General features: G+C 34.0%; 1 protein-coding gene and 1 long non-coding RNA gene across 2 annotated transcripts in view; both read right to left on the reverse strand.

Moving 5' to 3' along the window:
- asic1a (acid-sensing (proton-gated) ion channel 1a) overlaps positions 1-14,988 on the reverse strand; it is a 54,100-nt gene extending 39,112 nt beyond the window's left edge. The window contains exons 1-3 of the mRNA XM_073818946.1: positions 14,812-14,988; positions 10,299-10,712; positions 3,664-3,859 (exon numbers count right to left, since the gene is read on the reverse strand). Of these exons, the coding sequence (XP_073675047.1) occupies positions 3,664-3,859; positions 10,299-10,675 (573 nt within the window). The 5' untranslated portion in view covers positions 10,676-10,712; positions 14,812-14,988. The remainder of the gene's footprint in view (positions 1-3,663; positions 3,860-10,298; positions 10,713-14,811) is intronic.
- A 3,558-nt stretch (positions 14,989-18,546) lies between these two features.
- LOC141287617 (uncharacterized) overlaps positions 18,547-20,695 on the reverse strand; it is a 4,016-nt gene continuing 1,867 nt past the window's right edge. The window contains exons 3-4 of the long non-coding RNA XR_012339502.1: positions 20,479-20,548; positions 18,547-18,942 (exon numbers count right to left, since the gene is read on the reverse strand). This is a non-coding gene — a long non-coding RNA (uncharacterized lncRNA). The remainder of the gene's footprint in view (positions 18,943-20,478; positions 20,549-20,695) is intronic.

Raw genomic sequence — 20,695 nt, forward strand, 5'->3', positions numbered from 1 at the left:
ATCAAATGTACCACTTGTAAAGAATTTAATTAGCTCTTAACAAAGGAGTCTGCCACACACAAAATGCATTGCCCTGGCAAAAAAATAATTTTCACAGCTTTTCTAAAGCTGTACAGAAGTTTTTCTGGGCAAAGATGAACAAAATGATGTTCTTACCTGACACAATTCACGACGGTAAGCCTACAATAATGAATATATATTTGCATATTTACAGCTTTTAAAGAAAATAATGCTCTGTTACTATTCTGATGGATAAGAAACTTGCTCAAAAAATCTTTTCAGATAATGCATCAAACTATCAGACACATCTGAAAAAAACAACAACTCTGCAAGCCTTAGTTGGTGATAGAAAAGATTTCTTGAAGACAACAATTTACAACAAATATCATTTAAGGTAACAAAGATTTAACACCTGCAAATCATAACCACACTACCTTTCAAAAGTTTAGGGTCATTAAGAGTTTTTTTTTTACTTTCATTCAGCAAGGATGCATTAAATTGATTGAATGCGACAATAGCTGTGTTTCCATTACCCTTTAAATTGCGCAAAAATGGAAAAGTTTTTCCATTCGATTAAATATGGCCAAAATCCCCAAAAAATTAGTTGCCTTGACTTATCGCAAGAGCAAAAAATTATGTTTCAGTCGCATAACATCAGTTAATGGAAATCCTGTCATTTCGCAATACATTTTAATTGACATTTATAAAATATAGGGGTGGGAGTCTTTAGGCACTTCTGATCCGATCCGATTCCAAATCTCGGAGTCACATTTTAACACAATCTAAAATTGCTGTTTCTATGCTTTTTGTTTATAGTTGGAATCTCTGTATGTAAGTACTGCCATCTTAAAAGTAGGTGTGTCAGTCTTCACTGGTTTCTTGATTCAATTTATGATTTTCATTATCAACTAAATATCACGATGCATCACATTCTCAGTTTTCAATATTACTGCACATGGCTACATTTTCATACACATTTTATATCAAATGTATTTTGTGCAAAATTAACTTTTTTTATTATATGAGCAGGCTACTTTTTAAAACAATTACTTATTAAAAATAAGTTTTCTTTAAGTATCCGAAAGTTTACAGACAATAGTTATTGTTTTTTCTTTTTTTTTTCATCAGCATTACTGCTGTTTGATTATTACTGATGAGATCATAGACAGTGGCAGCTTTAACAGGCTGCATTCAAACTAAAGCACAGATCTGTTTCGATATATCAGATGCTTTGTCCTGCTTTGAAAACATAACTGACTGTGTGTACATCAATTTTGTATAAAAGTATTCACAAATGCAAGTGCATTTAATCGCAGCTGCAATCGAGCTTTAGGACGGACAATCACAAAGCTACGTGAAAGTCTGTCAGTGTGCGAGTTTCGTGCATCTAATAAGACTGCTTTCCAAATGGCATAAATGAAAGCATATCTAAAGTAAAACACGGCAAGTGGAAGCACACACTAGGTGCGTTTCCATTACAGATTTGCGCAAAACTTTGGTGATATTTTATAAATGTTGATTAAAAAGTATTGCAAAAATATTGGCGTTTCCATGAACCGATGTTATGTGAATGAAACATAATTTTTTTCTTGCACGATAAGTCATGGCAAGAAATATTTGTGAGAATTTGGCTATTTTTAATGTGACATGTAAATGCGGGAAAAAAAAAAAAGTTCCAATGCTGTTTTGAGAAATATTCTTTTTTTGAATTGCCTGAAAAACCAGCTCATGCAAGCGTAATTTTTTTTTTTTGCGATATATGGGAGTTTTTGCACAATGGACGCGTTTCCATTAGGCGTATTTTCAATTCACAAGTTCAGTTTGCACAATTTAAAGGGTAATGGAAACGCAGATACAGTCAAGCAATGTACACATGTTTTACGGTGCAAATTCTGTGCAGTGATGGAAAAAAACTCAGAATTCAGAATCGTTGAAGAGAGAATCGTGATGCAGAATCGATTTTTGCCCCACCCCTAATAAAATAGCGCCAAAGTTTTACGCAAATCTGTAATGGAAACGCCGCTTATTGTGCAAAAACTCCCATATAACGCAAAATAGTTTGCATGAGATGGTTTTCAAGCAATTCGAAAACAGCAATAAAAACTTTATTTTTGCATTTACAGGTCACATGCGATTAAATATTGCTAAAATCCCACAAAAATCCGTTGCTATGACTTATTGCATGAGTATAAAATTATGTTCCAGTCGCATAACATTGGTTAATGGAAACGCTGTCATTTCGCAAAACTCTTTAATCGACATTTATAAAATAGCACCAAAGTTTTGCGCAAATCTGTAATGGAAACGCATCTAATGATTCGTTTCCATTACCCCTTAAACTGCAAAATGAAATTGCGAATTGAAAATACGCAGAAGAATAAAGTTAAAGTCGTCAACACCAAAGCTCCAAAAATATCAAAAAAGTTTAATTTATAAAAAAGCTATCGCAAACAAAACTTTTTTGATATTTTTGGAGCTTTGGTGTTGACGACTTTAACTTTATTCTTCTACTTGTTGCTTTTTAGTCGAGCACCCATTTGAGACTGATGTCCGTGCTTTTGTTTTGCTTTTTGAATTGAAAATACGCCTAAAGGAAATGCATCAATTGCGCAAAAACTCCCATATATCGCAAAAAAGTTTTTACGCTTGCATGAAGTGTTTTTTCAGGCAATTCGAAAAATGAATATTTCACAAAACAGCAATGGAAATGTTTTTTGTTTTGCATTTACAGGTCACATTCGATTAAATATAGGCAAAATTCTGCAAAAATCCATTGTCATAACTTATCGCAAGAGGAAAAAATTACGTTCCAGTCGCATAACATCGGTTAATGGAAATGCCGTCATTTCGCAATACTCTTTAATAGACATTTATAAAATAGCGCCAAAGTTTTGCGCAAATCTGTAATGGAAGCGCAGCTAATGATTCCTGGTCTTTCAAATTCATCATAAAATGTTTTCAACATTGATAATAGTAAAAAATGTTTCTTAAGCAGCAAATCAGTATATTAGACTGATTTCTGAAGGATCATGTGACACTGAGAACTGCAGAAATGATGCTGAAAATTCAGCTTTGCATCGCAGGAATAAATTACATTTTAAAATATAGTCAAATATCAAAAAGTTATTTAAAATTGTAATAATATTTACCAATATTCTTGTTTTACAGTAATAAATGCAGCCATGTTGACCATTTTCAAAGACTTTCAAAAAACTTTTGAACTGTAGTGTATAATTTAATATTTCAATGAACTTCTACTCACACAAACTGAATTGACCATAGCTCTCTCTCACATCAGCCTCAGGCCGTCACGCCATCCTCATAGTTGAGCTCTGGTTTTACCATGTTGCCGGACACATAAAAGAAAATGGAATTTTTGGTGCTTTTTGTTATTGTTGCGAAATGAAAGCCATAAAACAACTTAACAGCACAATGTGAACCCTGGGAAATCTCGAGAACTACAAAACTTCATTTCCAGCGGCATAAATGATTGGACTGTCAAACATCACACCCCAGCATTTGGCTGAAACCTAGAAAAAGCCTCCAGCGCTCTGAGAGATTCGCATCAAATAAATACGCCAGGGCCGCAGAATGGGACTTGAAGTGAAAAGAGCTCAAAGAGCTCAAAGAAATCTATCACTGCGCATCCCTAGAGTGCCTCACCACGCTGAAGTCTTCGGGTCGACACGGCGAACCTCTGAACTGGCAGGAGAGCAGCATGTCTTTCATGTCGTGTCCTGTTCTATTATAGAACTCCCACATGTTGAAGGGTCGCGGCTTGAAGGAGCGAAAGTCTGCTTTGCTCTTGAGAACCTCCATCACGCTTTCTTCAACAAGGTGAGCGTCCCGAATCTCATGTCTACAGAGACAGACCACAAAAAAACAGAAGAACATGAGAGTACACTCCTAAAAATAAAGGCTCTAAATAAGTTTTATTGCAGCGATTCCATAGAAGAAACAATTTTGGTTCCCAAAAGAACCTTTCAAAGAACAGTGTGAAGAACAATTCACTTTTTCAACTAAAAGGAACTATTAGTGCAATGAAGAAGCTCCGTGGATATTAAAGCTTTTATTTTTAGCATTAGGTTGTGAACTTAGTGCAGAATCCATTGGTTTAATATTGTTTTTAATTAACTTTATATTAAGAGACTCTCTGCTGAAACATACAGCTTAAAGGGGTCATCTGATGCAAAACTAACTTTTACATGTTGTTTGAACATTAATGTGTGTTGGCAGTTTGTGTCCACAACCACCCTACAATGATAAAAATCCTCCCAGTGGTATTTTTTAATCTTTAAAAGTAATATCCGCTTTTTAAAATCAGGTCATTCTCAGCTTCTTCTCGTTGTGACGAAACACAGTTGATTGACATGAGCGCCTTACCTTAGACCCACCCTCACCGAGCTGAAACACTCCGAATTTTATCCCCATTGTGTGACTCAGGTGCAGAGGAAGACTATAATTTAGCGATTGAGGTGTTCTGTTGTTGGATGTAATAATGAACATAGCAGTCGTCATTTACTTCCGACATCTGAGCCGCTGAAGATGCAGAGGATAGCGCCGATCCCGATCTACATATGCATCTATGTTTGTGTGAATGATTTGTGATGCAGCTTCACCACAGCAGAAGTGAGTATAAGGGTTTTTTATGCATCTTTGTAAATGGCCTTTCTTAATAATGTGCTTGTTGGCAAGTTTCGCAGTTAAATGTGGCTAAAATAAACATTACAGTTTATAATCCCACAGCAGAGAGGGGCGGGACGAGCAGAGCTCATTTGCATTTAAAGGGCCCATGCAATAAAATGATATTTTGCAGAGCTGATTTTGACAAGGTAAAAAGGTGTTTTTTAAATTTTTTTAAAATTTTAACCAAAGTATATTATAGACTTTTCATTAAGACCCTAAAGAATCATATGAACTTGTGGAAAATGGCATCCGATGACCCCTTTAAAACAGTCTAATGTGGTCTGTAGTTGTCCACCAAACCATTTTCCACAGGCCAGGATGGTCTGGTTTTATGGTTTTAGAACAGTTTTGTCAGCTGTTCAACATGGGAGACCAGTTAAACCCAGTTTAAATCAGCAGCTAAGGCAAGCAAACCACTTTAGGCTGGTTTAAGCTGTTACTTTCAACAAGATTTCTTTGTTTGTATTTATTTATTTACATTTTGTATTGGTGAAGTTGGCAAGAAATTAAAATTCATATCTAATTTCAAAATGCATGTTATTCGTCTTATTATGAAATATTCATCCATGCATATGTTTCCTTTATTTATTTATTGAACTTATGATTTTTAATCAAAATGTCATAACTCAATCTTCATTGTGAAATGACACATTTTTTAGACAGTTTTCAAAATATCTTATTTCGTGTTCCACAGAAGAAAGGAAGTTATGCAAATCAAGGTTCTACCATTAATTAAAACTATTAAAAACTAAAGCTGAAATAATTAAAATATATACTATACCAGTCAAAAGGTTTTGAACAGGAAGATTTTTAATGCTTTTTAAAGTCTCATCTGCTCACCAAGCCTGCATTTATTTTATCCAAAGTACAGCAAAACACTAACAATTCACAACTGTTTACTATTTAAATATATTTTAAAATGTAATTTATTCCTGTGATTTCAAATCTGATTTTTTTTAGTATTATAGCTCTTCAGAAATCATACTAATATTCTGATTTGCTGCTCAAAACTATATAATTATTATTATGTTGAAAACAGCTGAGTAGAATTTTTTCAGGTTTTTTTGATGAATAGAAAGAAATATCTAAAATAGAAATCATATCAATTTAAAGCATCATTGCTAAATAAAAATAATTATTTCTATAATATCTTTCCCCCAAAAAAATACTGATTTCAAACATTTGAATGGTATAGTGTATAATTTTACAAAAGCGTTTTATTTCAGATAAAAGCTGTTCTTCTAAACTTTCTATTTATAAAAAAAAAAACTGAAAAAAATTACTTAGCTGTTTTCAATATAATAATAATAAAATAATATAAAAATAAAAATGTTTTTTGAGCAACAAATTAGAATATTAAAATTATTTATAAATGATAATGTGACTGGAGTAATGATGCTAAAAATTCAGCTTTGAAATCACGGGAATAAATTACATTTTACAACATTCAATTAGAAAACAGTTATTTTAAATAGTAAAAACATTTCAAAATTTTACTGTTTTTGCTGTACTTCAAATAAATGCAGGCTTGGCGAGCAGAAGAGACTTTAAAAAACATTAAAAATCTTACTGTTCAAAAACCTTCGACTGGTAGTGCAAGTTCAAATGAAATGAAAACAGAAAATACAAAAATAAAAGCTAACTTAAAATATGAATAAAAGCTAAAATTGTATATAAATAGTACTAAAATAACACTAGTATGTATGTCACATTATATCTGTTGCAAAATTCTTCATCTTTTTTCTGTGCTCCCCAGAAGAAAGGAAGAAAAAGAGCAAAACTTAGAGGCAAAAAACTCTAGATTGAATCTCAATTTGACTACACTCACAACAGAGCCCAAATAATGGCACAAAGTCAATATTTATTTTGTGCCCTTGGTGCAGCAAAGCTGTGCATGTTCTTTTCAGCTGTCCTTTTAGGAAGATGAATAGTCAAGGTTAATTCTCTGTAAACATGTCGAAAAGTGCCACACTGGACCGAATAATAAAACTGAGAAAGAAAGACAGTGTGTGTGTGTGTGTGTGTGTGGGGGGGGGGGGGGGGGTGTCACTGTGCAGAAGCACTTTAAATGCAGAAGCAGGCATGACTGAAGTCCAATTCAAACCCACATCACAGCTGCCGGGTGTTACAACACTGCAGTAACTAAATCACGACTTCCTGATGCCAGATGGAAGCGGATACTGATGCTCATGCCAAAGATTTCATTTTACTTAAATATTTTAATACGAGAGTTGCACCTCAGCAATCCAGAAAGACGTGTCACACCAGTAAAAATAAAGGTCATTGCCATTTGTGGTAGCTTATGAGGAAGCTTTAGCATTAAGTGAACCTTTCCACTTGACAAAAGCTTCTTTATAATGGAAAAAGGTTCTTTATTAAAAGGTTCTTAAAGGAGTAGTTCACTTCCAGAACAAAAATTTACAGATAATGTAGCCTACTCACCCCATTGTCATCCAAGATGTTCATGTCTTTCTTTCTTCAGTGGTAAAGAAATTATGTCTTTTGAGGAAAACATTTCAGGATTTCCCTTGATATAATATAGACGTCTATGGTGCCCCCTAGTTTGAACATCCAAAATGCAGTTTAAACCGATCCCAGTCGAGGAAGAAGGGTCTTATCTAGTGAAACGATCAATTATTTTCTAAAAAAAATTGACCTTTTTAATACTTTTTAAACTCAAATGCTCATCTTGTCTAGCTCTGCGTGTATTAGGGTATGTCGAAAAACTCCCATCTCATTTTCTCCTCCAACTTTAAAATCATCCTACATCACTGTTTTACCTTTTTTTTTTTGTAAAGGCCATTTGACTTTCTTTGCATGTTCACTTTGTAAACACTGGGTCGGTACTTCCGCAGCAATGTAGGATGATTTTAAAGTTGGGGGAGAAAATGAGATGTTTTTTGACATGCCCTAACTAAAGTACATTTCATGCAGAGCTAGACAAGACGTGTGTTTAAGGTGAAAAAGTATATAAATTGTCCAAAAAAACCCCCAAACAAAACATTGTTTCACTAGATAAGACCCTTCTTCCTCGCCTGGGTCGTGTAGAGTCCTTTGAAGCTGCATTTAAACTGCATTTTTAACCTTCAATCTCTTGAGCCCCACTGAAGTCCACTATATGGAGACAAATCCTGGAATGTTTACCTCAAAAAACCTAATTTCTTTTTGACTGAAGAAAGAAAGACTTGAACATCTTGGATGAGTAAATTATCGAGATTTTTTTTTTAAAGTAGAGTAATCCCTAAGGTGAGAAGCTGTGTGTTTGTGATAAAATAAAAAACAATCTTAAAGGAGAAGTTCACTTTAAGAACAAAATTGTACAGATAATGTACTCATCCCCTTGTCATCCAAGATGTTCATGTCTTTCTTTAAGTCGTAAAGAAATCGTCACCTTAGAATTATAAGGTTCTATCTGCATTCTGAGGACTTTTGAGATATTGAGCTTCAAAGTTTTTGCATTCCATAGACTTCTGTTGATAGAACAAATTTTGTTTTCTATAAAACAAAAATGTACACAGCTTACAAAAGAAGCATCAAATAATGTGAATAAGTTGTCACAGAATAAGAATATGTGAATAACTCAATTTTGACTAAGGTGACGAAATTATGTAAGGAAAACATTTGTGACCCTGGACCACAAAACCAGTCATAAGGTTAAATTTGACAAAACTGAGTTTTATACATCATATGAAAGCTCAATAAATGAGCTTTCTATTGATGTATGGTTTGTTAGGATAGGACAATATTTGACTGAGATACATCTATTTGAAATCAGAAACCTGAGGATGCAAAAAAATCAAAAAGACTGAGAAAATCACCTTTAAAGTTGTCCAAATTAGGTTCTTAACAATGCATATTACAAATCAAAAATTACATTTTGATATGTTTACAGTAGGAATTTTACAAAAAATCTTCATGGAACATGAACTTTACTTAATTTCTGAATGATTTTTGGCATGAAAGAAAAATCTAAAATTTTGACCCATGCAATGTAATTTTGGCTATTGCTACAAATATACCCCAGCGACTTAAGACTGGTTTTGTGGTCCAGGGTCACATTTTAGGATTTTTCAACATATAGTGGACTTCTATAGTGTCCGCGAGTGTGAACTTCCAAAGTGCAGTTTAAATGCGGCTTCAAACGATCCCAAATGTGGTTGTAAATGATCCCAGCCAAGGAAGAATCATCTTATCCAGTGAAACGTCAAAAAACTCCCATCTCATTTTCTCCCTCAACTTCAAAAATCATTTAAAAATCCTCCTACATCACTTCAGAAGTACCGACCCAGTGTTTGCAAAGTGAACATGCAAAGAGAATCAAACACCCTTAACAAAAAATCTAAAACAGCAATGTAGGACAAGTTGAGGGAGAAAATGAGATGAAAGTTAGGCTAAAATTTGTGTCCATGTTCCATAATATTGCTTTCTCAGTGAAAAAGTTCTCTCATCTGAATCAGAAGAACACCGCTCGCAAGCCAAAACAGTTCAAAATTGTCCAAAACAAATATGTGGGTGGATTATGATGTGATTTTTTTTCATTGGTGGGAGCATTATTTTAGATTAGGGTCCTTTATTTTGGCCAGAAGTGACGGTTTAAAGATAAAATGCCTTAAAGGGATAGTTCACCCAAAAATGAAAATTTGATGTTTATCTGCTTACCCCCAGAGCATCTAAGATGTAGGAGACTTTGTTTCTTCAGCAGAACACAAACGAAGATTTTAAACTCAAACCGTAGCAGTCTTGTCAGTCAATGGTTACCAAATCTTTAAGAGTAAAAAAAAAACATACACAGACAAAACCAAATTAAAACCTGTGGCTCGTGGCGATACATTAAGGTGTGTGCAAGAAACTAAACAGTATTTATATCATTATCTTGGATCCCCTGGGGGTAAGCATTCAAATTTTCATTTTTGGCTGAACTATGCCTTTAATGATGGATTTGTTTACTACAAACATGCAGCTTTTCACTTCTAAAGACATTAATTGATGGACTGGAGTGGTGTGGATTACTTGTGGATTATTGTGATGTTTTTATCAGTTGTTTGGACTCTCATTCTGACGGCACCCATTCACTGCAGAGGATCCATTGATGAGTGACATAGTGCTACATTACTCTAAATCAGTTCTGATGAAGAAACTCATCTACATCTTGGATGGCCTTAGCATGAGTAATTTTGAGCAAATTCTCATTTATTGGTGAACTATTCCTTTAAGAATCACTGAAAGGTTCTCTGAGGAACCAAAAATGGTTCTCCTATAGCATCACTTCCTAACTCCCTACTGGAAGCTTTGTTTTTAAGAGTGCACTTTCCTCGATTAAAAAATGAACAATAATCAGACTGCATCTTTCAATTTGCCAGAAAAGCACTTAGGATGCAGAGGCTGGAGTGGCAGAAATATATACAATATCATGACTTCAGCATCAGGGACTCCCCAGAGCCTTGCATTTTCATTTCCGCTCCTCAAGTTCAATAAAAGCACGCTAATCATTTACACTCCGATGTGCTTGTGCGTTCATGCGGGGAATACGAGAGCATAATCTACTGAGTGAGTGACTCACGCTCATTATTAAAACTTAACCACGGCCCCTCGACTGATACACACACACCAACCTCGAGTTCAGCAGCGCCAGCAGCTCGCCCGCTTGGTACAGGTCGTTGCGTGTGATCTTGCTGAAGCGGATGGAGTTGAGATTGCAAATCGTCACCGCTGGGAAAAACATCACGGGCGTCGTGATCTCGTCCAGCTTGGTGACGTGAGGGTACTCCAGGTAGAACTGAATGCGATCGACGCAGACGTACATGAGGAAAGTCAACGAGCTGAGGAAAAACACCACCCAGAGGCAGCATTTGGCCGTGATCTTCTCGTACGAGAAGATATGAGAGATGCCATGTAGAGTCGAGGTGTGAGCGAACACTTGGAGGGGAGGCGGCTGGTCGTAATCAAGGTCCATAGGTTCCACTTTAAGATCCATAACTGACGTCTTCATTGCACAGTTCTTCCACTGCAAAGCTGTGAAACTCTCCCTAAGACAAAACACAGAAAGACACGTTACATCAACAGTTCTTGTGATCACAAGTGAGTCATCATTCAGCAAAGGCGTCATTTTGGGATGAAACTCTCTATTAAGCTGGACTGGAAACTGTAAAGCTGAAGGCTAAAATCCCACAAGGGTTGATCCGTGAAATGTCACTGCATGATTTTGAAAGTGGTATTTTAGTATTAATAATTTACTGTTATAGCTTTTTTAATTTTAAATTAGCTTTTATTTTTTATATTTGTGACCCTGGACTGCAAACCCAGTCATAAGGGTCAATTTTTTGAATTGAGAAATTGAGATTTATACATCATCTGAAAGCTGAATAAATAAATAAAAGACAATATTTGATTGAGGTACAATTATTTGAAAATCTGAAATCTGAGGGTGCATATAGAGCAAATTACGTTCTTAGCAATGCATTTTACTAATAAAAAATTAAGTTTTGATATATTTAAAGTAGGAAATTTACAAAATATCTTCATCTTTACTTAATGTCCTGTGATTTTTGGCATAAAAGAAAAAAATATTATTTTGACCCATACAATGTATTGCTGCGTATTGCTACAAATATACCCGTGTGACTTATGACTTGTCCAGAGTCACATTTTTAGTTTTCATTTTTAGTTAAAGTTTTAGGAATTTTGTTACATGCTTTTGTCAAGTTTATATTCAGCTATTAATTTATTTTTATTCAAATAATTTGTATTACTTTTAATACCAAGTTAGATTCTAAGGGGGCAGCCGTGGCCTAATGGTTAGAGAGTCGGACTTGTAATCCAAAGGTTGCAGGTTCGAGTCGCAGGTCCGGCAGGGATTGTAGGTGGGGGGAGTGAATGTACAGCACTCTCTCCACCCTCAATACCACGACTGAGGTGAGTCCCTTGAGCAAGGCACCGATCCCCCAACTGCTCCCCGGGCGCCGCAGCAATGGCTGCCCACTGCTCCGGGTGTGTGTTCACGGTGTGTGTGTGTGTGTGTGTGTGTGTGTTCACTACTGTGTGTGTGCACTTGGATGGGTTAAATGCAGAGCACAAATTCCTAGTATGGGTCACCATACTTGGCCTCACTTCACCTCCTTTCCTTCCTTCCTTTTTCCTAAGGCAACATTTCTAATTTTCATTTAAGCTTTTCATCTAGTATTATAATTATATTAATTAAACGTACTTTTCATTTTAAGTTAAAGTTTCAGTAATTTTGTTAACAGTTTTTAAGGTTATATTTAGCTTTAATTTCTTTTTATTTAAAGGTCCCATATTGTACACATTTCTGGAGGTTTATTTTAGTTGTTGATGTCCTTAAGAATATATATTTGCGGTATAAGTGCCAAAATCCATCTCAATATATTTTTACAGCTCCTTGTTTAGGAGCTCTGTCAAAAACAGGTCGATTTTGGCCCATCTAATTAATATTCATGAGCCTCTCTTCTGATTGGCCTGTTGTTTTCTGAGTGACGCACAGGCAGGCCAATCACAGGTAACTACGGTCATTTATCATTGTAGCCGAACCCAGAGCCATAGAGAGAGCCTAGCCTGCTGATACTCAACAAGATATTTCCGAATGATCATTAATGTTTTTTCTTTTTCAAACACCGAATGCAGTAAGCTACATAACTGTTGCTTTAGTAAAGCCCCTTTCACAATTCACGCTGATTCAGGAAAATTACGGGAACGAGCGCTGTGTGAACAAAAGCCAGAACCATAAAGGCAGTGTTGTAGTGATGATGCACGTTACCCTGCGACTCTTCACGACAAAAAATACGTGCAAAGTGGAATGAAGCGGCGATCGGGCAGAGCCAGCTCCTCACTATCAGCGCTGAAGCACAGTTTGTTCAGTTTAGTTTCAGTTTAGTGAAACGTACGAGTCGCATTACATCTCACATCCAAACGTCACATGTCTTTATGGGTTGTGTGTAAAGCACGCACAGATTCCGGAAAACAACTGTGAATGAACCAAATTAAACAATTCCGGAACAAATCATGGGAAACATTATCCGTGTATTTACCGGAATCGCTGTGTGAAAGAGGCTGAAGTTGACGTGCCTCTGGTCTCTTATATTAACGTTGTTCTGAAGCCTGTGCAATGATGTAGTTTTGAGATCTATAGACTGAACAGGGTTTTCTAGATTAGTTTCCGTGTTGTTGTTGCTTAGCAATGTTATGGACGCGATGTTGTCTGGGTTTGACAAAAGGAGGGTGGGACGGTGGTTGGTGCTGGGGGTGGTGACTGAAGGCGGTGACTGAGTAGATCGGACGTCACATCTGTACAGAAGTCACAGCGGCTCGTGAAAATGAAAAGCTACTTTAAGCAGGCTGTGTGCAGTTTACTGTGGATTGACTGTTTTGAAACTCATATGGTAGTTACTTAGCCCCTAGACCTCAGTTATCATGAAAAAAGCCAGGAAATTTCGATTTTGACAATATGGGACCTTTAAGTCATTTTACTACTTCCAGTACTCAGTTAGATTCCAAGACAACTTTTCTAATTATCATCTAATATTACATTTGATTTATTTTCATATTTTATTAATATTATATTATAGTATTATTATTTACCATTATAGAATTTTTCTTTTAAATTAGCCTATTTTTAATATGTTTTATATTTTGAGTTTTAGTAATGTTATTACATGTTTTTGTCAAGTTTATATTTAATTTATTTTTATTTAAGTAATTTTAGTACTTCTAGTACTAATACTCAGATTTCAAGGCAACATTTCTAATTTTCATTTAAGCTTTTCATCTAATATTATATTTGATTAATTTTCATATTTTTTATATTATATTTTAGTATGATTAATTATAGCTTTTTGTTTTAAATTTTCATTTTTTATTTTACTTAAAGTCTTAGTCATTTTGTCATTTTAAATACTTTTTTTAACATTTATAATTTATTTATAAGTAATTTTATATTTAAGTAATTTAAGTACTTCATCTTTAGAACCCAAAATGATTTTTAGTATTTTAATAGTAGTTTTAGTTACACAATAACATCGATAGACAGTGAATAAAGCCATTGTGTGAAGCACTTTGACCTTTTAATTTGACAAAATGATCCTTTTCACAGTATTTTAAGTTTACATTTTGCATCTAATATTTATATTTTTTGACAGCTTTAATTTAATTAACAAAAACACTAACAAAAACTATTTTTGATCGTTTTCTTCTTCTTTCTTCTAACAATAACAACACTGATTCTTGATACACAAATCAAGTTACACACAGATTACTGTGTCTGTAAAAACTAAAATTATTTTAAATTAATTATCAAACACAATGTCATCTTGGCATCTCCCTAAAAACAAACCAATCACAATATCAGAGACCTGACAGGCCTGTCAATTATTGTCTGTAGTAAAAAATGTAGTAAAATTAAAACATAATGTTCTAGTATAAGACTCTGTACATCAATGCTTCTTCTCTGTATATAGTATAACACCTACAGAGAGCTTGTAAAGGGCAATTTGCTGCCTACGCCAAGTTCCCAATAGCATTTAATTATAGTCTACAGACCATCTGACAAGAAAATCTCATAATCAGAACAACATATTGCAGCCCAAAAACAAATATGTTAGCATAAAGACAACTAAAGCCTTTTTGGCATTCATTTGTGGCATTATTTTCATAACCATTAAGCAGGCATCTATTCTCACAAACATAATGTAAAACAACAAGATAGATAGATAGATAGATAGATAGATAGATAGATAGATAGATAGATAGATAGATAGATAGATAGATAGATAGATAGATAGATAGATAGATAGATTAAAAAAAAAAACTCAAAAGGTAAACATCTGGATTTAAGTAAAAAAAAAACTGAGCTTGATTCGCATTAAAATAATACCACCACTTAAAAATAATACGAATGGTACAAAGAAATCTTCTCATTTTAATTTTGGGGTGAAATGCGACCCGGACATATTTTCGTGAGATTCACCTTTCGTGAGAAGCACGATCTCAGGTGAAACGCGCCAAATCACGATTCGATTTTTTTTGGCTTGTTACATTGTGTCACTCAACAGAATCCCACAGACAGTCAAAGCGCGCGACAGTGATTGTAACAGCAGCGTCACTTGTAGCGTTTACCTGAAGCACTTCAGAAAGATGCTGGACCTGGAAAACCGATGCCAGTTATCCGAACATTTCACTGGCGTTCGTGCAGAAATCAGCCGATCCCGCCGTCCATCCGGCAGGCTGATGGAAAGCCATATCTGTGATGAAATGATGCTTCGTGCACTGGATGCTCTCGTGTGACGATTCTGGAGCTCTAATGGCTGAAGCCAAGGATCGTGAGTGTGTGAAAGAGAGAGAGAGTATGAGTGGGTGGGAGGCAATTTTGTGGGCGTGAACCCACAGAATTATGAATCCATTCCATAGTACTAGAAGAAAACGTACCACAATCGTATTACCATGTTTTTGGACTGCGACTTCACCATGGTTAATGATGCAGTAATGGTATCAGATAGTAATACTATGATACTGAAATCCATGTACCATGGTATTTACATGGTACTCCATAGTGGCACATGAGAGTAAACCATTGTACTATAATTGTACATGTGGTACTTTTTAGGCATATTTTGGTTATTGGACATATATCATGATAATGGTAATAACATGTAAATGCTTTTGTACATTATAGGTATATGGTATTTTATATAATACTGTGTTAATATCATAAAACTTTTTGTGCACGTTTTTGTAATATTGTAACCTATTTTGTTTATTGTACATCTACCATGGTAATATCTTGGTATTCTATTATGTTCCTTGGAGTATTTAAAAACCATGTTACAGTGCATAAATATAGTTATTCAGTACCATTGTACAGTGTTTGATACTTAAAAGAATACCATGTCAACATTAAACATGCACAACTATAGTAGCCTATTTTACTGTGGTAATACCATGGTATATTTTCTATGAGGTACCTTGTATTATGTAAATATCATGGTGCATAAATATAGTCAATGTAATTCCTGGTATATAGTACCTTATTAAATACCATGGTAATACTATGGTACTTTTCAGTACATTTTCTGTAAGTATAGTAGCCTATGTTGTTTTTGTACATGTACCATGGTAATACCATGATGTTCTGTGAAGTAATACCATGGTGCATAAATATATTTTAGTAATTCAGTGCCATGGTACATAATACTTTATTGAATAACATGGTAATACTATGGTACTTTTGAGTACATTTTTGTAAGTATAATAGCCTATGTTGTTTTTGTATGTGTACCATGGTAATACCATGATATTCTGTGAAGTACCTTGTTTTATGTAAATACCATGGTGCATAAATGTAGTAAATCAGTACTGAGTATTAAATACCATGATAATACTAGGGTCCTTTTGAGTACACTTTTGTATGTAAAGTAGATTATGTTTGTTTTCGTACATGTACCATGGTAATCCCATAATATTCTATGAGGTACCTTATGTAAATACAATGGTTTCCAAAATATAATATATATTACTTTACTAAATACCATGGTATTACTATAGTACTTTTGAGTAAATTTTTGTATGTATAGTAGCCTATGTTGTTTTTGTACATGTATCATGGTAATACCATGGTATTCTATGAGGTATCTTGTATTATGTAACTACCACAGTGCATAAATATAGTAATTCAGTACCATGGTATATAGTATTTTATTGATTATCATGGTAAAACTATGGTACTTTTGAGTACATGTTTGTATGTATGGTAGCTTATTTTGTTTTTGTACATGTACCATGGTAATACCATGGTATTGTATGAGGTATCCTGTATTATGTAAATACCATGGTGCATAAATACAGTAATTCAGTACCATATATAATACTTTATCGAATACCATCATAATACTATAGTACTTTTGAGTACATTTTTGTACATGTACCATGGTAATACCGTAGTATTCTATGAGGTACCTTGTATTATGTAAATATCATGGTGCATAAATATAATATATATTACTTTACTAAATACCATGGTATTACTGTGGTACTTCTGAGTACATTTTTGTATGTAAAGTAGCCTATGTTGTTTTTGTATGTGTACCATGATAATACCATAGTATTCTATGAGGTACCTTGTATTATGTAAATGCCATGGTGCATATAGTAATTCAGTACCATGATGTATCGTACTTTATTGAATAACATGGTAATACTATGGTACATTTTTGTAAGTATAGTAGCCTATGTTGTTTTTGTATATGTACCATGGTAATACTATGGTATTCTTTGAAGTACCTTGAAATATAGTTATTCAGTACCATGGTATAAATTAAAATACCAGAGTATTACCATCTGATATATATTATATTATATTAATTCTCACATCCTGTGTCTGTTCTCTTTTGAGACAAGTTTAAGCCAGTGTGCCAGTTTATACAGGTCTGACCATCGCATGACATCTTTAGTTAAATGTCCACATATGATAGCGTTGCTGCTGTAAGTAAATATTCATTACTTGAGATTAAATATGAATGGCATATTTTTTGATGTGTATCTGGAGTGAAATGCCCACATCACTCTGACGGGTTTATGGCTCTGCATATGTGGCTCTGCATATATGATCACACACACTCACAATCTGTCTGATGTGGTTAGGTCAAGAGAAAGAATGACATTGTGCTATCTGACATTCCATAAAGCAGAACCACTGTATGGTCAAATATCGGAGTGCATGTAATATGCTTTATTTCCAGAACCAACACAACCCCTAATCGAGTTAGAAGAGCATGCATCTGCTATAAAACACTTGTTCTCTGGGACAAATACATCCTATGGTTTTGCTGCCTCAGCCTAATATTACATACATGCATTATATTCCCTCAGCGCTGCCTCTAATGCATGGTTACACTACACCTATATTTTTCTCTGCTGTCTACTAGGCCAGATGTCGGTTCACATGGGGCCGGTGTAAACAAAAATGGATTTATTTTAAAAAGCAAATGTTGTTGAAGGTCAAAGCAAGAAGCTAGAGTCTTTTTTATTATAGAAGAAAATAAATTAGAGTAGAAATTATAGAAATTAATACTTTTACTGTGCAAGGATGCTTTAAATTGATGATAAAGACATTTATAATGTTACAAAAGATTTCTATTTTAGATAAATGCTGTTCTTCTGAACTTTCTATTCTATCACAGAAGCCTGAAAAAAGTCTACTTAGCTGTTTTTAACATAATAATAATAATAATAATAAATGTTTTTGAGTAGCAAATCAGAATATTAGAATTATTTCTGAAGGATCTTGTGACTGGAGTAATGATGCTAAAATTAATCTTTGAAATATATAAATATAAATAAATTACATTTTAAAATATATTCTAAAAGAAAACAGTTATTTTAATTTGTAAAAATAACTGTTATAATTTACATTTTTAATTTTACTGTTTTTGTTGTACTTTGGATCAAATTTTTTTTTAAAAATCTATTAAATTAATTTTTTTAAATTTTTAATCTTTTGTAATTTTCAATCTTTCAACAATATTTACTACAAGGACACATTTCCCCACAAAAAGGCCAATTTTTTTCAATATTAATAATAACAAATAATTCTTGAGCAGCAAATCAGCATATTAAAATGATTTCTGTAGGATCATGTGATACTGAAGACTGAAATAATAATGCTGAAAATTCAGCATTGTCATCACAGGAATAAATAAAAAAATTTAATATATTAAAATTGAAAACAGTTATGTTATAATATAAATTGTAATATTTAAAAATCTCAATGGCCACCAACTTTTGCATAGTATTGTGTGTGTGTGTAAATATATAAATAGTTAGGTTTTAAAATCAGTCAAAATTCCAAACTATGGCAAGCGTATGAAATCATGTTTATTTGTTAATCAGTTAATTTATGTACAGCACAGTTGAGATCTATGACATGGGCGGAGTCAAATGAACAGATGAGGGCGGGGTCACAGAGTCTCTGGAGGCGTTTCATTGGCCCAAATTCCAATGCGCAAATTGGAAGCAGTGTAAGCAGCGTTATTCAAACCTGAGACCCATGTGAGAAGGCACAGAAGGGACAGACTATGTAGGCTTAGGCTAAGCTCTGTCTAGCGACGGTCAGATGGATGCCAGTGATTGGCAGAATCCTCAGCCCTGCCTACCCCGGGGCCCCCCATGCTTGCGTCGACAAGAGCCCAGGAGAGTCTCCAGAGCCAGCTTGACGAAGGCCTGGAAATTATTGCTTCTCTCCCTTCGGCTGTCCTGCGAGGGGAAAACACAAAGACAGATACCTTGACTGGAAACATACAGCAAGTGCAATAAAATCCAGTTGTCCCTGAGAGCAAGACAGAAATGTGCAATCTTCTCTTTCATTTGTGTCAAGATGTTGCATAGTGTTTCTCCCACGTACTAAATATGGATTAACATTTCATAATAATGTTCTGTTGTAAGCAATCAATCAAATTTGAATTTGTGAGACAAAGATTTACTTTTATAAGCCATAAAAAAGCATTTTGCATTTCAGATATTTTACTGTTTTCACCTTTTTTCTTGCATTTAATGCATGCATGTGACCCTAGTGGTCATAAGTAGCAAGGGTATATTTGTAGCAATAGCCAACAAAAAATTGTATGGGTCAAAATTATCAATTTGATCTTTTATGCCAAAAATCATTAGGATATTAAGTAAAGATCATGTTCCATGAATTTCCTATCGTAAATAAATCAAAACTTCATTTTTGATTAGTAATATGCAAATGAACTTCATTTGGACAACTTTAAAGGCGATTTTCTCAATATTTAGATTTTTTTCTTTTGCACCCTCAGATTCCAGATTTTCAAATAGTTGTATCTCGGCCAAATATTCTCCTATATTAACAAACCATACATCAATGGAAATCTTATTAATTCATAAGATAATGTATAATGTATCTAAATTTCCAAAAATGTTCCCTTATGACTGGTTTTGTGGTCCAGGGTCATGTATGTATACCACCGCTAAAAAGGTTGGGATCAGTAAAACTTGTAATGTTGTTTGAAAAATTCTCATCATGGCTGCATTTATTTGATCAATAATACATAAAAAAAACAGTAATATTGCAAAATGTTATTACAATATAAAATAATGTTTTTTATTTTAATATACTTAAAAATGTAATTTATTCCTGTGATGCAAAGCTGAATTTTCATCAGCTGTTACTTCAGTCTTAAGTGTCACATGATCCTTCAGAAATCATTCTAATATCCTGATTTATTATTAGAATTATCAATGTTGGAAATAGTTGGAAACATATTTTTTGAACAGCATTTATTCAAAATATTTATATCACTTTTTATTAATTTAACACATCCTTGGTGAAAAGTACTAATTTCTTAGAAAAAAAGGCATAATAAAAATGCACTGACCCCAAACTTTTGAACAGTAGTGTATATTGTTAGAAAACCTTTCTACTTGAAACAAATGCTGTTCTTTTTAACCTGATTGATCAAAGAATCCTGAAAAAAAGTATCACATGTTAATAAATCAGCATATTAAAATGAACGTAAATGTAAATGTAAAAAATACAACTTAAATTACAGATATAAATTAAATTTGAATATACAGAAAAACATTGTTTTACATCATAATAATATTTCACAATATTAGATTTTTTTCTGTATTTTTGATCAAATGAACACAGCCTTGATGAGCATTAAAAACCTCTTTAAAAAACCTTACTAATCCCAAACTTTTAAGTAGTAGTGTAAATTTGAAATGCCTTTTTGTCTCACTCATGACTTCTATGTTGTCAGTATTTACCTCCTGGCTTTTTGGCATCATCTCCTTTCTGATCACCTTTCTTCGGCTGTTCCTTAGGACTCTGAGGTTGCTACAGGGAAAAAGGGGGAAAAAGTCAGCATCAAAAGAAAGCATTCCGTTATTCCAGCTAGGAGTCGACTAATTATCAGCCTGGCCTATTATCAGTGCTGATATTAAGTATTTTTATGGTTATCGGTATCTGTCATTTTCAAAGGTG

This window comes from Garra rufa, chromosome 15 (assembly GCF_049309525.1).
Source record: "Garra rufa chromosome 15, GarRuf1.0, whole genome shotgun sequence".
Lineage (NCBI taxonomy): Eukaryota > Metazoa > Chordata > Actinopteri > Cypriniformes > Cyprinidae > Garra > Garra rufa.